The sequence below is a fragment of the Bos indicus x Bos taurus genome, chromosome 17 (assembly GCF_003369695.1).
Source record: "Bos indicus x Bos taurus breed Angus x Brahman F1 hybrid chromosome 17, Bos_hybrid_MaternalHap_v2.0, whole genome shotgun sequence".
In the NCBI taxonomy this organism is placed as follows: Eukaryota; Metazoa; Chordata; class Mammalia; order Artiodactyla; family Bovidae; genus Bos; species Bos indicus x Bos taurus.
In genome coordinates this window covers 65,544,112-65,563,176 of record NC_040092.1, presented here as the reverse complement: position 1 = coordinate 65,563,176, position 19,065 = coordinate 65,544,112, and the positions used below count along the sequence as shown (strand labels likewise).

At 38.2% G+C, this 19,065-nt stretch overlaps 1 protein-coding gene across 5 annotated transcripts in view; it reads left to right on the top strand.

Annotated features, from left to right (window-relative positions):
• LRBA (LPS responsive beige-like anchor protein) overlaps positions 1-19,065 on the top strand; it is a 756,962-nt gene that overhangs the window by 273,026 nt on the left and 464,871 nt on the right. For all 5 annotated transcript variants that reach the window (XM_027513423.1, XM_027513426.1, XM_027513425.1 and 2 more), the window contains exon 36: positions 18,622-18,730. In XM_027513423.1, the coding sequence (XP_027369224.1) occupies positions 18,622-18,730 (109 nt within the window). The remainder of the gene's footprint in view (positions 1-18,621; positions 18,731-19,065) is intronic.

Below are 19,065 nucleotides of genomic sequence, written 5' to 3'. Positions count from 1 at the left end.
TTATGTACTGGATTTCATTTTATGTTAGTTGCTTTTTCTTTCACCTTAAAAATATATTTAACTGAAAAGTGAATTAAAAACTAATTCCAGTAGAACTGTTGCTTACATTTTTAAATTAAATTCTTTATCAGTGAACCTTAAAAAGTCTTTTCTCATTTGGATAAAGGGGTTTAGAGTTCATATTTTGCCTTTCTTCTTATTCTTCTATTATCCTTAATTGTCTTCTTGCTCTTTTCTAAAAATTTTAGTATCTCAATATTGGTGTTAATTTTGCCAAGCAGAAATAGATCCAGCGGCTATGTAGCCTTCTTTCTTCCTGCCAGCTTGCCTGACATCCAGACAGCAAATAGTTTAAGTATTTTAAGTCCCTGATGTTGTTCTAGGCAGTGGTGATCGAGGCAGCTGCTCTATGAGTATCACTAAGTCTTATAACTTCAGTTGTTTGACTTGTGTTAGAAGGAGCAATGTAATGGATGAATGTTGGATATTGTATATATTTATTTAGATGGTCCTATTTTTGTTCTTAAACTCTGGGATTTTGAAAAATCAGTGCAGATTCCCTGTAAGTAAAATTTCTATAGCTTAAAAGAAATCCTATCTTTGTTACATAAATTTTTAATTTGTCTCCTCATTTATATTTTAAAGTGAAAAACAGACACAATTCCATTGGCTGATCAACGTTTTTAAATTTTTGATGGTAAAGATCAGAAAGGTAGTAGACAGTGGAGGGGCTTCCCTGGTGACTCAGATGGTAAAGAATCTGCCTGCAATGCGGGAGACCTGGGTTCAGTCCCTGGGTTGGGAAGATCCCCTGGGGGAGGGCATGGCAACCCACTCCAGTATTCTTGCCTGGAGAATCCCATGGACAGAGGAGCCTGGCATGTTACATACAGTCCATGGGGTCACAGAGAGTCGGACACGACTGAACGACTAAGCACAGCACAGCAGTAGACTATGGAACCTAGTTTAAAGGAATAATATCTGTTAAAATTTTTAAGATATAAATTCTTATCTTGAATTTTATAACCTTTAAAATATATAAGTAATTATAAAATGACCTCTGTTTAAACTGTTGGGTTTAGTTTACTGAAAATACATTTTGAGAACTTCTATAGCCTCCTAGGATTTTACTCTTAAACTTGCTACTAGGAGTCTTTCCTTTTTCCCATCCTTGAAAAGCGCAGAAAGGCAGATTATCCCACATACTGTTGGGCACATTGCTTAATTATCCCCTGGGGATAGTCAGTATCTGCTTATTGAGGCAATAATTCAGACTTGTATCTGAATATGTAAATAGCCCTCATAAAAGACATAATGTTTCTAGTACTAATACACTTGTCTGGCTCTTTAGAATTCAACTGCTTCCATTGCTCTTAAGCTTCCTGAACAGTCATTTTGTAGCTCCAGCATTTCCCTTCACTACAAATATCATAGAGTCCTAATAAATAAATGTCTGTTGAATAAGTCAGAAGAATGAAAGGAAAGCAAGGCAAAGAAGGAGAAGGAGAGAGAAAGAGAAGGCAAAAACACTTTTCATTTTATTCTGATGCTCTTGGCTATTATTTGGGTTACATTTTGGTAAACGCAAAGGTATTTGTTGCACTTAAGTAAACAGTTTAGGTAGGATGTAGTCTTATCTGATGTAACCAAAGATATACTTGGAATCAAAGTGGAAATAATTTGTTGGAAACTCTGGAGAGTTTCTTAAAGAGCCATATACTTTCCAGTTAAATTTTTAAAATTATGTGTGTAGTAAGACTCCAATTAAATATTATAAACAGTTTGGCTATGATCTTTGTTCAGCTGTATAGATATTTTGGAAGGCAGAGTAATAGGACATTGTTTCAAAGATTTGTTGAGAGTAGACTTTCATCTCCATTTACTGTGGATTGAATTGATAAAGATATTTGTGTGGGTTATTTAGAAGGGATTGTGTTCTTTCCTTCTGAAGATTAGACTATTTAAATTACTGCTTCTTATTTTCGAAAGTTTAATGGCTTATTAAAGAGAACTAGAATTTTCTCTGCTTAATTAGGATAAACACATTTTTCCTATTTCATTTCTTCATGTGTTTTGGTTTAAAAGAGTCATATGGTCAAATTATTTTTCACTTTTAATTTTCCAGCTTGATGCCAGTTTCTTGTGGTTACTTTTTAGGCTTGTTCTGTTGTGATCAATGTAAAATAATGGTACTGCATTAAAATTATATTTTTCACCTCCTAAAAATGGTGAATCCCACTAGGTTTAAGGGCTTTACATGTTTGGCACTGCAGTTGAGGTTTTTCAGCACGGCCAAAGTTTATGGTTTTCAGAAAAATGTGGTGTGGATTCAAAATGCCTGTAGAATATGCTTGTGTCTGTATAGAAGTTCACAATCTTACAGATTGTTAAAAACTGCAATGGTTTATACATAAATGGAATCATTTACTTTATTAAATGAAATTGAATATAGAAAAAAGAGGCAAATTGGTGGAGAAGGGGCTAGAAAAATAAAGGTAAACTTTGAGAAAAGTAAAATGAAAATAAAATAAAGACTGAGTTGGTTCACTTCATTCATTCAGAAATATTTATGCATGACTGCTGTGTGCTGCTCTGTGATTTAGGCTCTGGGGGTAAAGCAGTAGATACAGTAGGCATTACCACGCTCCAAAAGTGTGTTTTAATCGACATGGATGATAAAGAAATTAAAATGTTCTTACTAGGTCAGAAGGTGCTAAGTGCTATGAGAAAGTTAAAACAGGGAGATAACGAGAATAGGCGCACTGTGGGGTAGAGAATGTTGCAGTTTTAAATCAGGTGGTCAAGGTGGAATTTAAAAGGACATATTCCTGTGAAATGAGAAGCAAATGCAACTAGCAGTGGTGACAGAAGCAGTTAGAAGATGGGAGATATTTTGTGACAGAGAAATCCTAAACTGGATTACAAGTGGGGAGTAAACAGAGTGGTTTTCTTTGTTTTTGCTTTTTTATTATGAAGCTATCTTCTCTCCCACTTTAAAATATTTATTCTCAAGAATATGTATATATAGTCCTAAGAATTTGTTTCACCTAGAACATGCCAGCTTGCAACTGCCCATCTGCTTCCATTCTACCCTCTCTCCTACCATGAGCTATTGTTTTAAAATGTTCGACTTGGGATTATTGTGCAAAATAAGTTTGGAAAAATAGATTGATATCAGTATATATATATATATATATATATATATATATCAGTATATATATATATCAGTCTTACCCAAAGTCTAGACTAGTGTGTTTGTGTGTATATATATATGTATATATTTGTTAAATCTGAAATTTATATTAAGTTACTGAGTTCTTATAGTTTCGTGAGAAATAATTTCCTCTTTCTGTCCCAGTTGTAGTAAAGTGTATGCACATATTTTAGTCTTCCTAATAAAGGGTATTAGCTTGCAGAAGTAGGTACCACCTGGACTATTTCTAAACCAAGAAAGATCTAGATTGGCTTTAAATATATATGGAGCCTTTTAGAGAATGTTGAAAAGTTTGTTTAAAAATAAACTTTTGTTGATGATCAGTCTGCTGTTTCTAAGACTTCACTCTTGTGTATTCCATGATGTTAGACCTTGTGTATCTCTTACTCAAAATTGTTCCTGAGGGCTTTACCTCAGAAAGGAGTACAGAGAGATCCATTTAAGAATTTTTGTGATACTGAATTGTTGAATATGCTCTGTGTGTGTGTGATGTGATCAAAGAGGTGGTTACATGGAAAGTTATGTAATATTTCTGCCATATAGGGTTTCCTGGTTACTCATACAGTAAGGAATCTGCCTCCAATGGGGGAGACCCGAGTTTGATCCCTGAGTCAGGAAGATCCCCTGGAGAAAGGAATGGCTGTCCACTCTAGTATTCTTGCTTGGAGAATCCCATGGATAGAGGAGCTTGGTGGGCTGCAGTCCACAGGCTCGCAAAGAATCAGACACGACTGAGCTAACACTTTCACTTTACTACAATGTGAGAATAAAGATTGTATTAATAAATGAAAATATATTCTGAGAAGTGACATTTTATTAGTTGTGATATTACTGAAGGATGACTTTGCAAACAACTTGTTCATCTCAGATTTGGTTTGTGACTATTGTTTGTGGTTAATTCTAAAGAAATTATAGTGTGAGAGAGATTTCCAATTCAGACACATTGCTTCCATATTCTCAGTTGTTAGGCTATGGTAAAGTGGTAACTTTTCCTTTCCCATCAATGGTGAAGATGTTTAGTAGAGAAAATCTGACAGTCACTGCTAATGGGGGAGGGGGGTCGCAGAAAGCCCAGGAAACAGAGCAGCAGTATTGGAAAACTCTTGGTGAAAATGTGTGTATGTGCTTACCCAAGGTCTAGACTAGTATAATCAGATGTGGACAATGGGCTGTAATGTAGTTATGGGCGACGGATGTCATCATTACGGTTATTTATTGAGCTGCTAGCGTGAATCTCTCCTACTTGGTCACTTGATAGGGCTGTTTGTTTCCTAAGGCTGACACAAGCAGTTTTTTTTTTCTCCTTGTGCTAGAGGTATAAATTATACCCACTTTTTCTTCTTAATATATGTGAATCATTTTTTGCTCTGCATTTTAGAGATTTAATTTGCTAAATAGTAAACCTACTATTTTGAGACTGTTCATTATAATTAAAACTTTAATTCACCTATAATTCTTTGTTGGAAAGATAGTTTTTACAACTATTAAAATTACAGCTGCTAAATACTGTATAAATTGTATATTTTAGAAAATATGCACATAGATGGAAAATATTTGCCTCTTAGAAAAGCAAAATTCTTTGTTCATTTAGATATCTTATTATTTTGTGGAGTCATTTTTGTTTTCCATAATAAAAGGAAAAGTGGTGTGTCTAACTTAAATGAGAAGCATGTAGTTAGGGCCTTCTGAAATACTGTATTTTAAATCATTTTGTAAATTATGAAGGAAAAATGTATATGCTTCCTTTCTTCTCTGAAAGTAACACGAAATACTTCAGTACATTGTAATCCGATTTTAAAATATTCTTTTAAATGACTAAGATTAGACAGTAATACTTTTTATTATGTACTGAAAATTTTTAAAACTTAAATTTCTGATGTAGTTGTCTAATTTAAAGCCTCTAGAGTTTTGCTTTAAATTACCTAGTTAAATTTAGATACTTGAGAACTTTAAAGAATTGCTACAAACTATCCATTTATCAAATAATGATTAAGTACAGCCTACCTGAACAATACCTCTTAGGTGCTTTGGTTGATTAAAAAAGAAGAATAAAACATGTGCTTCTTCAATCACCTGTGGTCTGATACGGAGGGTAGAGTAATATATGTAGCTATGATACTGTGTAAACAAGTGAAATACCTGCTGTGTATGTAATAAACATTAGATATATGACTGGCATTAAGTAAAGAGCTTTTAAGATAAAATTGTGCAGTGTTCCTTAGAGGGAATGAGGCTTCAGTTAGCCCTTAAGGGAATCGAGACTTTGGAGGTAGAGAAAACACGGAATCATAGGTTTAGGCTGGTTCGGCACTCATTTTCTGTCATTCACTTAGTACTTGTTCATCGACTGTAGACTGTGCGGCAGCCACTTTTCTGGAGCCGGAAGAGACAGCTGTAAGACTTTACTGTCATAGGAGAGGGAACAAATAATACACAAGTTAATGAGCAAATAAGGCGATTCAGAAAGTGATAAATGCTTGGAAGAAAACAGTACAGGATAATGTTATGAGAGGGAAGACTTTATAGGGAAACCGATAATAGTGTGTTTAGAGGAGATGTGTGAAGAAGTGACACTTGATTTGAATGAAGAGAAGTGGCCAGTTTGAGATCTAGGTCATAACATTGTATGGTAAGGAAATATCAAGAGCAAAGGCCTTGAGAAGGGACTGATGTTTGTGAATTATCGGAACAAATAAAAGGCCAGAGTGGCTGGAGCAAAATGACTCAGGGAGAGAATGAAGGTTGGAAATGCCAAAAGTATCCAGATTTTCAGTCACATAGGTCCCTGTCTGTTGTCGTCAGAAATTTGGTTTTAATTTGTTTGGTAAAAATATGTTGCAGAGTTTTAAACAGAGTAGCGGCATGATATGACTTAGGGTTTTATGTTTTGTTTTGTTTTGTTTTTTGATGGCAGCATTTAAGTAAAATGTTTGTTTTTTAGGTTTTAACTTATTTTTAAATTTGGTAAAATATACATAATATAAAACTTAGACTTTACCCATCTTAAAGTGTACACTTCACTGTCATTAAGTGCATTCCCTTTGCTGTGCAAGCATTGCAGCATCCCTCTCTGGAACTCATCTCATCGTGGTATACTGAGCCATTCCTCCCTCCTCCCGGCCCTGGGCAGCCACCATTGTGCTTTCGTTTGTGATCTCATGTTAGTGCATCTCATGTTAGTAGAATCGTATAGTATTGTCCTTTGGTTCCTGGCTTTTTTCCCCCCACTTAGCATAATATCTTCAGGTTTCATCCATGTTGTAGCATATGTTAGACTTTCCTTCCTTTTTAAGGCAGAGTTTTCCAGTGGTCTTGTATGGATGTGAGAGTTGGACTGTGAAGAAAGCTGAGCACTGAAGAATTGATGCTTTTGAACTGTGGTGTTGGAAAAGACTCTTGAGAGTCCCTTGGACTGCAAGGAGATCCAACCAGTCCATCCTAAAGGAGATCAGTCCTGGGTGTTCATTGGAAGGACTGATGCTAAAGCTGAAAATCCAATACTTTGGCCATCTCATGCGAAGAGTTGACTCATTGGAAAAGACTCTGATGCTGGGTGGGATTGGGGGCAGGAGGAGAAGGGGACGACAGAGGATGAGATGGCTGGATGGCATCACTGACTCGATGGACATGAGTTTGGGTGAACTCTGGGAGTTGGTAATGGACAGGGAGGCCTGGCGTGCTGCGATTCATGGGGTCGCAAAGAGTCGGACACGACTGAGCTACTGATCTGAACTGTATATTTCATCATGTGTGTACAGCATGTTTTACTTATTTTTTCACTGATAGGTAGCCACTGAGTTGCTTCCACCTTTTAGTTTTGTGTGTAATGCTGCTAGTCCCTGCTTTGTATTCTTAGGCTATGTATGCAGAAATGGGATTGCTGGGTCATATGACACATGGATGAGCCATATGAGATATAGGTCATATTTTATTTTTTTAAGAAACTGCCCCACTGCTTTCCTTAGTGGCTGCACAATTTTATATTTCCACCCACAGTGCAAAAAGGTTTAAATTTCTCTGTATCCTTGCCAACAGTAATTTTCTCGGTTTTTTGATAGTAGCCATCCTAATGGGTGTAAGGTAGTATTTCCTCATTTGGCATTTCCTTGATGTTTAGTCTCTTTTCTGTGTAATTAGTTATTTTATATCTTATCTGGCAAAATAGCTATTTAGTAGTTTGGCCCATTTTAAATTATTTATTTCTTCTTGTTATTGAGTTATAGGAGTTTTTTCCATATGTATTTTGGTTATTAACCCCTTATCAGGTATATGATTTGCAAGTATTTCCTCCCATTCTGTGGATTGCCTTTTTTACTGTGTTGATTATGTCCTTTGACACATAGAAGTTTTAAATTTGATAGTTTAAAATTTTAAGTTTAAGTTGATGCTTTAAGTTGTAAATTTTTTAAGTGTTTTTTCTTCTGTTACCTGTGTTTGTGGTGTCATAGCCAAGAAGTCATTGTCAAATTAGAGGTTAGGAAGCTTTTCACCTATGTTTTCTTCTAGGAGTTTTATATTTGTCTGTGTTATATGTACATCTCTAATGTATTTGAATCAGTTTTTATACATGGTCTAAAATAAAGGTCCAACCTTGTTATTTTGCACATGGTTATCCAGTTTTCTGTACAGCATAAGCTGTGTTTTTAAAAGAATGAATGAATTATGGAGTATTATTATGAATTATAGTCCAGCTTAGTTAGGACTCCACACTTTCACTACTGAGGGTCTGAAATCAATCCCTGTTGATCCCACAAGAGGCAAGGTTGGGGGAAGGTGGAGAATGAATTGTGACAGGGTCGGGATATGGAGCAAGAGAGGAAGCAGGTATATCAATGAAGATACTACTGCAATATTTCAGGCAAGAGGTGAAGGTGGTTGAGACTGATGTGATTAGCAGTGGTGATAGACGGATATGTGATATATTTAAGAGTTAAAGCAGTAGAACTTGCTTCCATGAGTTTGATTTGGAGGTGAGGGAAAGGTAAATCAGGAAATAATCCTAGGGTTATATTTAAGGGGACTTTGTTGTTTGTTGTTCAGTTACTAAGTCTTCTGCCACTTTAAGGGGACTTAGGAATTATTTATTGAAGTAGGGAAAAGTGAGGTAGGGATCAGGCAAGAGTTTTTATTGACAGTGGGTAGGTAAAATCAAGAGTTCTGTGTTAGAAATGGTAAATTTGAAATGCTCATTGGGTGTCCCAGTGAAGACTTCAGTTGGACAGTTTACTGTGTGGGTGGAAAGTACAGGGAACCAAATGTAGGGATGGAGGTATAGGAATCAGCAGCATGCAGGTGAGAGTCTAAAGTCATTGGATTTATGAAATAATTTTGATAGAGGACCTGAGCTCTGGGAAACTACAGAATTTAGAGGTAGTTCAAGGAGGAGGCAGTGGGAAAGGAGACAGTGAAGAAGCAGCTGCTAAGCAGGAGACAAACCTGGAATGTGCTGTGTGATATTGAGGAAGATAAGAAAATGGTTTAAGAACCTTAAGGTGCTTCTAACAGTTACCTTGCTACTTGCATGTGGTCCTAACTTCCTGTGTTATACTGTAAACTCCCTGTGGCCAGTTTTATGATTCTTTATATTCCTCATATATAGTAGCCTAGAATTGCCTGGCATAAGCAAATGTTCGAACTGTTTATATTTGCCGTGTAAGCACTGCTAGTCCTCTACCAAAGATCAGGCACTGTTTTATACGCTGGAGATAATAAGGATAATCTACTCAAGGTCAGTGCAATCTGAAATGGAAGACAGATTTGTAAATACCTAATTAAAATGGTTACACAGAATGATACAGTATAATAAGTACCACAGAAGAGGCGTGTCAGAAAAGGTTTATCAAGTTAAATCCTGAGTTTTGCTTTGAAGGCTTTGAAGGATTTATAAGATAGGCAAGATAGAATAAGAAATGATGTCCTTCCTGGCTGAGAGAATAGTAGGAAGATGTAAAGAAGTATTAAAGTTCCAAATGTAAGATGTACAGTCATAATCAGATTTTCATTTCAGAAAACTAACCCTGTTGAGATATTGTTGAGAATAATGAGATTAGTGGAAAGACATTTGATTGGAGGATTGTAATAATCAGGGAGCTCCCAGGTGACACTAGTGGTAAAGAACAGGCCTGCCAGTGCTGGAGACATAAGAGTCAGGAAGATCCCCTGGAGGAAGAAATGGCAACCCACTCCAATTTTCTTGCCTGGAGAATCCCCATGGACAGAGGAGCCTGGTGGGCTACAGTCCATAGGGTCGCAAAGAGTTGGACATGACTGAAGTGACTGAGCACACATGTTGTAATAATTGAAGCCATGAGGTTGGGCTCCTGAGGCATTGGAAGATGTTATGGAAAGAAACAGCTTGAGAGGTACTAGAGAGGTAGAATGGACCATACTTGTTCTATTGAAAGTGAAGAATGATGAGGAAGGAAGAATCAGATATGGTTGATATTTCTAGTCAGTAACTAGGTAAATAGCAATGATATTACCAGTCAAGGTAGAGAAGGCAAGAATGATCTGTGAATAAGGGACTAATTTAATAAATTATGTTATATTCCATCCACAAAAATTCTGTTTGATAATGGTATACTGTTAAGTAAAATAAACAGTATAAAATAAACAGTGTAGTATGACTCCTTTACACACATGTACTTAAATATTTATGTGCACAGTTTTTATAAGTTTAGACAAATGTAAGGACAGGTATGTAAAATATTAATAGTGGTGTGGCTTATACTGAAAAATGTTCCTGTGTTTCCATTGTTGCTTCCTTATTTAGGTGTTGCATCATTTTTTTTTTTTGTACTACATATATTACATTTATACAAAGCACCCAAAAAAAAAAAAAAAAGGACAATAGTATATGTCTTATCTATTTAGATATCTGTGCATTGTGTGCATCTTGAAAAATAATGATGGAAAGGGTGTTTTCTTTTCAGAACACATTTTTCCCCCCTCTTTAACTTCATTCATACTGTTTTGCACAATGACCTTTTCTGTCCTTTATGCGTCACCCTTTATTTAAGGCTCATCTTTATGCTCTAGCTCCCTGTTGGTACTTCTTTCCATCTTGAGGAACTGATAGTTATCTTGACTTCTACTGAATTCTGATAGTACGTGTATTCTATGTCCTAACTGTATTCATATTGCTTATCTATTGATATGTAATAATTCCCAGAAATGTTGCAGCTTGAAACAACACAAATTTACTATCTTGCAGTTTCTTTGAGTTGGCCATCTAGGCACAGCTCAACGGAATCCTCTACTGCAAGTTTTGTAAGTCTGCAGTAAAGGTATTACACAAACTGTGTTCTTGCTGGAGGTTAGAGTCCTCTTTTAAGCTTATGTGGTAGTTGGCAGAATTCAGTTCCTTTCACCCAGAGGACTAAGATCCCCTTTTTCTTACTGGCTAAGTAATCACTAAGATTACTTAGATCACTAAGATCTAATCTCAGCACCCAGAGGCTGTCCTAGTCCCCTTGTCACATGGCCCTGTCACACCATAGCAGCTTACTTTTTCAAGGCTGGCTGGAGAATCTCTTGTGGGCCAAGACAGAGCTTATATAATGTGACATATCACAGGAGTGTGTGCCCCATCACCTTTGCTATGTCAGTTCAGTTCAGTTACTCAGTTATATCCGACTCTTTGCGACCCCATGAACCACAGCACACCAGACCTCCCTGTCCATCACCAACTCCCAGAATCCACCCAAACCCATGTCCATTGAGTCGGTGATGCCATCCAACCATCTCATCTTCTGTCGTTCCTTTCTCCTCCTGCCCTCAATCTTTCCCAGCATCAGGGTCTTTTCCAGTGAGTCACCTCTTCGCATCAGGTGGCCAAAGATTAGGAGTTTCAGCCTCAACATCAGTCCTTCCAATGAACACTGAGGACTGATCTCCTTTAGGATGGACTGGTTGGATCTCCTTGCAGTCCAAGGGACTCTCAAGAGTCTTCTTCAACACCCCAGTTCAAAAGCATCAATTCTTCTGCACTCAACTTTCTTTATAGTCCAACTGTCACATCCATACATGACTACTGAAAAAACCATCACCTTGAGTAGATGGACCTTTGTTGGTAAAGTAATGTCTCTGGTTTTTAGCTATCTAGGTGTTGGTCATAACTTTTCTTCCAAAGAGTAAGTTTCTCTCTATTTCATGACTGCAGCCTCCATCTGCAGTGATTTTGGAGCCCCCCAAAATAAAGTCTGCCACTGTTTCCACTGTTGCCCAGTCTATTTGCCATGAAGTGATGGGACTGGATACCATGATATTTGTTTTCTGAATGTTGAGCTTTAAGCCAACTATTTCACTCTCTTCGTTCACTTTTATCAAGAGGCTCTTTAGTTCTTCTTCACTTTCTGGTATAAGAGTGGTGTCATCTGCATATCTGAGGTAGTAACAAAGAGGAAGGGACTAGAATAACTTTGAAGGTGCTTGTTTGGGGACTGGAAGGATGGTGTGCCATTGACTCTTCAATTCAATTAATATTTGAGTGCTGTGAGGCAGTATATTGATGTTAAATTCACGATGTGGTTTTTGATCCCTAGAGAGAAACTTAGAAGCACAAACCAGTATTTCACATCTGCATTCATGAAAGTTGTTGCTTTCTCTGCAGTGTCATAGGAAGTTATTCATTAGCAGGTTTTAAAATTGCACTCGGGATTGTTTTTATCTCTGTCTGAAAGTGTACTGTTTAATAGCATTTGAAAAAAATACCTTGATGATGTTAGCCAAAAATCATAGATAGGACATTTTGTTAACTTCTAAAGTGACTGGGAGATAACTTGTGGATAATGGTGAAAGGTCTGACACACCTGGAACCAAATTATAAATAGTGTTATATAAACTTAATAGAGATATGGAAAAAGTGGTAGAAGAGCACAAAGCCTTTTTATTTTCCTTAGACATTTTGTGTTTTCCTTCCTTTTAATAACTGCTTATTGTAAAACCTAAAAGAATAGAGAAATGTGAGGAAAAGGACATAGAGCTGACTTTCTAGAGAAGAGAGATGAACCATTTTTTGTAAAGGGCCAGATAGTAAGCGTTTTGGACATATAATCTCTGTCTCTACTACTCAACTTAATGTAGTATTGCAATATGATTGGGCTTCCCTTGTGATTCAGACAGTAAAGAATCTGCGTGCAATGCAGAAGACCTGGGTTTGATCCCTGGGTCGGGAAGATACTCTGGAGAGGAGAATGGCTACCCACACCAGTATTCTTGCCTAGAGAATTCCGGTTGACAGAGGACATACTGTGCAACTTAGTGTCGTATTACAATACGATGACAGCCGTAGACGATAGTGCAACAGATGAGCATGCCATGGCTTTGTTCCAGTAAAACTTTATTACAAAAATAGTCGACAGGCCTGATTTGTCTCATGTGCAGCAGTTCTCGTAATTCTGACCTTGTTTTAGGTAACTGAAAATTTGATATATCTTCTTTCATATTTTCCCCACATTCATATTATACATAATACTCTTCAAAATTTTTTTCCATAATATATTGTCGAAAAACTATTCTTTTACCTCATTATGGGCTTCCCAGGTGGCTCAGTGATAAAGAATCTGCCTGCGGATACAGGAGATGTACGTTTGATCCCTAGGTTGGAAAGATACACAGGAGGAGGATGTGGCAACCCACTTCAGTTATTCTTACCTGGAAAATTCCATGGACAGAAGAGCTTGGTGCACAAAGTCTGTAGGGTCACAAAGAGTCAGACACTGAGTGACTGAGTTCACAAGCATACAGGCTATCGCATTATATGATGGTATATTTTTGTTTTTTCAGTTTTTCACTTTTAATAATATAAGATATTATAAGGAACTCCTTTGTACACACATACATCTTTCTGTATCTGTGAGAACATATTCATATGACAGGAGTGTAACGACTGCTTTATATCAAAGCCTCTGCATATTAAATTTACATTTTTGATAAAATAGTTGCAAAAAAGTGACAGAAGAACCCTATGGAGTGTCTGTAGACATGCCATTGGTGATAACTGTTGAGTCTAACTTTTATAGGTGGGCATTATCTAACTGCAGTTTAGCTACCCTTGCTATTTACATAAAAAGAATAATCCTAGCCCTGACCATCCTGTCTTTCCAATTCATTTTAAAGAATGGAGTTCAGAAGACTTTTACTTAACATGTTTCAGAAGTCTCCCATTTATATGAAATGAATCATTCTGTTGGTATTTGATAGGTGAATGGTATTATCGAAGCATTTACCAACACTGAGTCAATTGTTTATATTTTCAAGGTAATTCTTTGCAACATTTAAATATGTATGATCATTACTACTGTTCCTTGTGAATCACTATATGGAGAGGTCTGTAGTAGCACCCAAGCTAATCATCTCTTAAACTCTTGACTTCTGTTACCATAAATCAGTTAAAAAATATTTGTTTTTTACGAGATGACTTATATATATGTATTTTTTGATGTACCCTTGCTTAACACTAATTTTGTTGTGCATAACAGTAATTATTTCTTTTAGATATTCTTTACTATCTTACTATATAAATACTCTGCTACTTAAAAAATTTCATTTTATTTTTAATGGGCATTTGATAGTTGCTAGTGTTTGGCTTCCCTGGTGGCTCAGATGGTAAAACGTCTGCCTGCAATGTGGGAAACCCAGGTTCGATCCCTGGGTCTGGAAGATCCTCTAGAGAAGGAAATGACAACCCACTCCAGAAATCTTGCCCGGAAAATCCCATAGATGGAGGAGCCTGTAGGCTACAGTCCATGGGGTTGCAAGGAGTCTGACATGACTGAGTGACTAAACTGCCGCTGCTGCTGCTAAGTCACTCCAGTCGTGTCCGAGTCTGTGCGACCCCACAGACGGCAGCCCACCAGGCTCCCCGTCCCTGGGATTCTCCAGGCAAGAACACTGGAGTGGGCTGCCATTTCCTTCTCCAGTGCATGAAAGTGAAAAGTGAAAGTGAAGTCGCTCAGTCGTGTCCGACCCTCAGCAACCTTGACTGCGGCCTTCCAGTCTCCTCTGTCCATGGGATTTTCCAGGCAAGAGTAATGGAGTGGGGTGCCATCGCCTTCTCCGAGTGACTATTGTTTGGCTAAAGTTGCTATAATCATTCTTTGAAATATATTTTGTGTTTATGAGAGTCTAAGATTCCTATCCTTGCCAAATTTTGATACTATTTTTGTAAATATAGTGATTCTGGTGAGCTGTAGTATATTTTTTTATGCTGTTAGTTTGTATTTCCCTGATGATTAATAATCTTGAACACCTAAAAACCTTTTCATGAAGTGATTTGCCATTTGGAAATGTTTTGTCCATGTGTTTTGTGTAGTTTGCTACTTTGTATTATTGTGATTATTGCCTGTTCTTTCAGATGTAATTTCCTTGTTTGCTATAGGTATTCTAAATATAATACTTTATATGTGGTAAAGTATGTAATACTAAATATAAATATTCTTCCTTTCTTAAGTTTGCCTTTTAATTCTCTTAATGCCTGGCTTTGTTGCTGTTTTTTAGTTGCTCAGTCATGTCCAACTCTGTGACCCCGTGGACTGCAGCCTGCCAGGCTTCCCTGTCCGTCACCACCTCCTGGAGCTTGCTCAAACTTGTGTCCATTGAGTCGGTGATGCCATCCAACCATTTCGTCCTCTGTTGTCCCCTTCTCTTCCTGCCTTCAGTCTTTCCCAGCACCAGGGTCTTTTCTAATGAGTCGGCTCTTCGCATCAGGTGGCCAAAGTATTGACTCTTGAGCATCAGTCCTTGCAATGAATATTCAGGACTGATTTCCTTTAGGATTGACTGGTTTGAGTCCCTTGCAGTCCAAGGGACTCGAGAGAGTCTTCTCTAACTCAGCAGTTCTAAAGTATCAATTCTTCCATGCTCAGCTTTCTTTATGGTCCAACTCCCACATGCATATGTGACTACTGGAAAAAACCAAAGCTTTCACTATATGGACATTTGTCAGCGAAGCAATATGCTGTCTATGTTTGTCATAGCTTTTCTTCCAAGGAGCAAGCATCTTTTAATTTCGTCGCTTCAGTCACCATCTGCAGTGATTTTGGAGCCCAAGAACATAAAGAGTTTTGGTGAAGTAGAAAAGATTAGCTTTATTACTTTGCCAGGCAGAAGGGGACAGAGTGAGCACCTGCCCTGGAAAATGGCATGTCCGCACCTGGGAGGAACTGGGGAGGGGTTTTATAGCAGTGGTTCAAAGTTGAGGCTTGGTTCAGTGGTTCAAGGCTAAGATTAGGGTTTGTGCAGGGCCTTCACTGCTTTCATGTGGTCTCAGGTAATCTTTTGATGAGCTTCTCTGGTTCCTTTAATCTGGCCTCAGTTGGTCTTCTCTGGAATGAAGAATCCTGACATCATACAGTTGTTGGAGATTTTGGTTTTATGAAGAGCTCAGAGATATTGTTAATGTGTCTCTTGCTTTATTGACTATGCCAGCCTTTGACTGTGTGGATCACAAAAAACTGTGGAAAATTCTGAAAGAGATGGAAATACCAAACCACCTGACCTGCCTCTTGAGAAACCTATATGCAGGTCAGGACAGAACAGTTCGAACTGGACATGGAACCACAGACTGGTTCCAAATAGGAAAAGGAGTACGTCAAGGCTGTATATTGTCACCCTGTTTATTTAACTTATATGCAGAGTACATCCTGAGAAACGCTGAGCTGGAGGAAGCACAAGCTGGAATCAAGATTGCCGGGAGAAATATCAATAACCTCAGATATGCAGATGACACCACCCTTATGGCAGAAAGTGAAGAGGAACTCAAAAGCCTCTTGATGAAAGTGAAAGTGGAGAGTGAAAAAGTTGGCTTAAAGCTCAACATTCAGAAAACGAAGATCATGGCATCCGGTCCCATCACTTCGTGGGAAATAGATGGGAAACAGTGGAAACAGTGTCGGAGTTTATTTTTTTGGGCTCCAAAATCACTGCAGATGGTGATTGCAGCCATGAAATTAAAAGACGCTTACTCCTTGGAAGGAAAGTTATGACCAACCTAGATAGCATATTGAAAAGCAGAGATATTATCTTGCCAACAAAGGTCTATCTAGTCAAGGCTATGGTTTTTCCAGTGGTCATGTATGGATGTGAGAATTGGACTGTGAAGAAAGCTGAGTGCCGAAGAATTGATGCTTTAGAACTGTGGTGTTGAAGAAGATGCTTGAGAGTCCCTTGCACTGCAAGGAGATCCAGCCAGTCCATTCTGAAGGAGATCAGTCCTGGGTGTTCATTGGAAGGACTGATGCTGAAGCTGAACCTCCAATACTTTGGCCACCTCATGCGAAGAGTTGACTCATTGGAAAAGACCCTGATGCTGGGAGGGATTGGAGGCAGGAGGAGAAGGGGACGACAGAGGATGAGATGGCTGGATGGCATCACTAACTCGATGGACGTGAGTCTGGGTGGACTCCGGGAGTTGGTGATGGACACGGAGGCCTGGCATACTGCGGTTCATGGGGTCACAAAGAGTTGGACATGACTGAGCGACTGAACTGAACTGAGGGGAACCAGGACCTTGCCTCAAGGCTGCACTATTGTTTCTTGGCTCTCTTATCTCTGCATCTCCTCCCTTCCCTGATTAGCAGATGTTTGAATCTGCTGTTTGGGACTCAGGGCAGGTCAGGGAGGGTAGAGTCTGTTCCCTCCAAAGAACTTGGACATGGAACGGATTTCATACCCAAGAGCTCCACAGGGCCGTGCTTGGTTTTGCCTTTAAACTTCAGTATTTTGATTTTCCTGTAAGTTGGCTTTCATTCTTTTGGTGTAGTCTTTTACTCTACCTCGTCACTGGTGATTTTAAAAAATTAATGAGTATTGTTGATTTTCAATGTTATGTTAATTTCTTTTGTAAAGCAAAGTGATTCAGTTATACATATACATTTATTTACTCTTTAAATTCTTTTCTCATATAAGTCATTACAGAGTATTGAGTAGAGTTCCCTGTGCTGTACAGTAGTCATCGCTAGTTATTATTTTACCTATAATAGTTTGTATATTTCAACACTATGTTATTGGTGATTGAATTTTGGAAATTGTGTTTAATGTTGCAGGAAATTGTATTTAACAGTCCTTAGATGATGATATCTTCCTCTTGGAGGATTTCCTTTTGATTTTTTATTAGTAGTTAGATTGTACATCCTTAGTCATATGTGAGTTTTTGCACTAGGCTCCTCTGTCTTTGGAATTTCTCGGGTAAGAATACAGGCATGCTTTGCCATTTCCTCCTCCAGGGGATATTCCTGACCTGGGGACTGAAGCTGCATCTCTGTGTTTCCTTGTATTGGCAGGTGTATTCTTTACCACTGAGCCGCCTGGGAAGCCCAGCAGTTAGATTAGGTGCTAATTATAGTAAAGACTGCGGCTTCCCAAGGGGCTCAAATGGTAAAGAATTTACCTGCAATGCGGGAGACCTGTCTTCAGTCCTTGGGTCAGGAAGATCTCTGGAGAAGGGAATGGCAACCCACTCCAGTGTTCTTTCCTAGAGAATCTCATGGACGGAGGAACCTGTTGGGTTACAGTCCATGATGTCACAAAGAGTTGGACAGGACTGCGTGACTAACACACATATATTAAGACTGAGCTGATTCAACGCTGGAATTTTTAAAATCTCTGTTAGAGTTTGCCCTATTTACAGTTTGTCTATTTTTAGCTCGGAGCCCTCCTAGGTCTTCTGAAAACCCAGGGTCTACTACATGAATAGTCTACTTCTACTATGAGTCCATGACCTACCATGAGTCTATTACATCTTTCTTTTTTTTTTTTTTTTTCTTCTCATTCTACAAGATTATGAAAATTTTCTGTAGTTTTTTGGCTGCCAGTTAATCTACATGCACATCACCATGGTGTTGTTTGGGGGCCTGTTGTATTGTTTTGGGGAACTGGTCTATTGTCTGTTTCCTGCAGAACAGTTGTGCTCCTTGTGTAAGCCTGGGTAATCTAGGATCCCTCCACCTTGAAAGGTTATAAAATTCCATTTTTATTTCCCCAGTGCTTTAAAACTTATAACAGCTGTATTTAGGTTCTCTGTTCCCACTCGTGAATAGCAAATGTGTCAGCAGGAAAAGTCATGCTGAACATCTCTCGGATCCTGGCTCCTTAAATCTCGGCTACCTTGGAAGCTCTCCAGTACCTTAAAAGAGTAAAACATAAATTTAATCTAGCATTTTCAGTTGCTTTTGTGGGATAGTTAGTTTGATAAAAGCTAATCTGCTGTTGCCAGAAAGATCACTCTTTGCCGTTATGTTTTTCATTTGTTTAGTGTGAAATAATAGTCCTTCGTTTGTTATGATGCCAGAAAAGGAGAGTGCATGTTCTTCCCTCTCACAAATAACAAACACACCACCTCTGAGCAATGGAAAGTCACATGTCATGTGGATGCATTTACTTATGTGACAATGTTCATCTCTTCATAGGTTGCTTAGCCAAACAATGAAGGATCATCTAGTAAGAGTAGCAAATGAAGCTGAATTCATCCTGAGCAGGCAGCGAGCAGAGGATATTCACAGACACGCGGAATTTGAGGTAGGTTATACCTATGAGTGATCTGAGGAAGTTACCTTTTTAAAACGTTAATCACAGGAAACTGTGTAGGTAACATTGCAGCATGGTCTTAACAATTATGCGTCTTCAAACAATTAAAAATTAATCTGTAAGAGTATCATGGTGGATTCTGGAAAGATAGTGTAAGACTCTAGTCTTGGCCAGTAATGTAAATTAGTGAACCGGTCTTGCTCTCCTGTATGCAAAGTAGAGCTGGTTTACTGGAAGTGAAAACCCATATGTTAGATGAAATCTTTCAGGTTTCTAGAGAGAAGCTGAACAGAGGCATGAAGTTTTTTATCCTTGAGGTTGCTGCA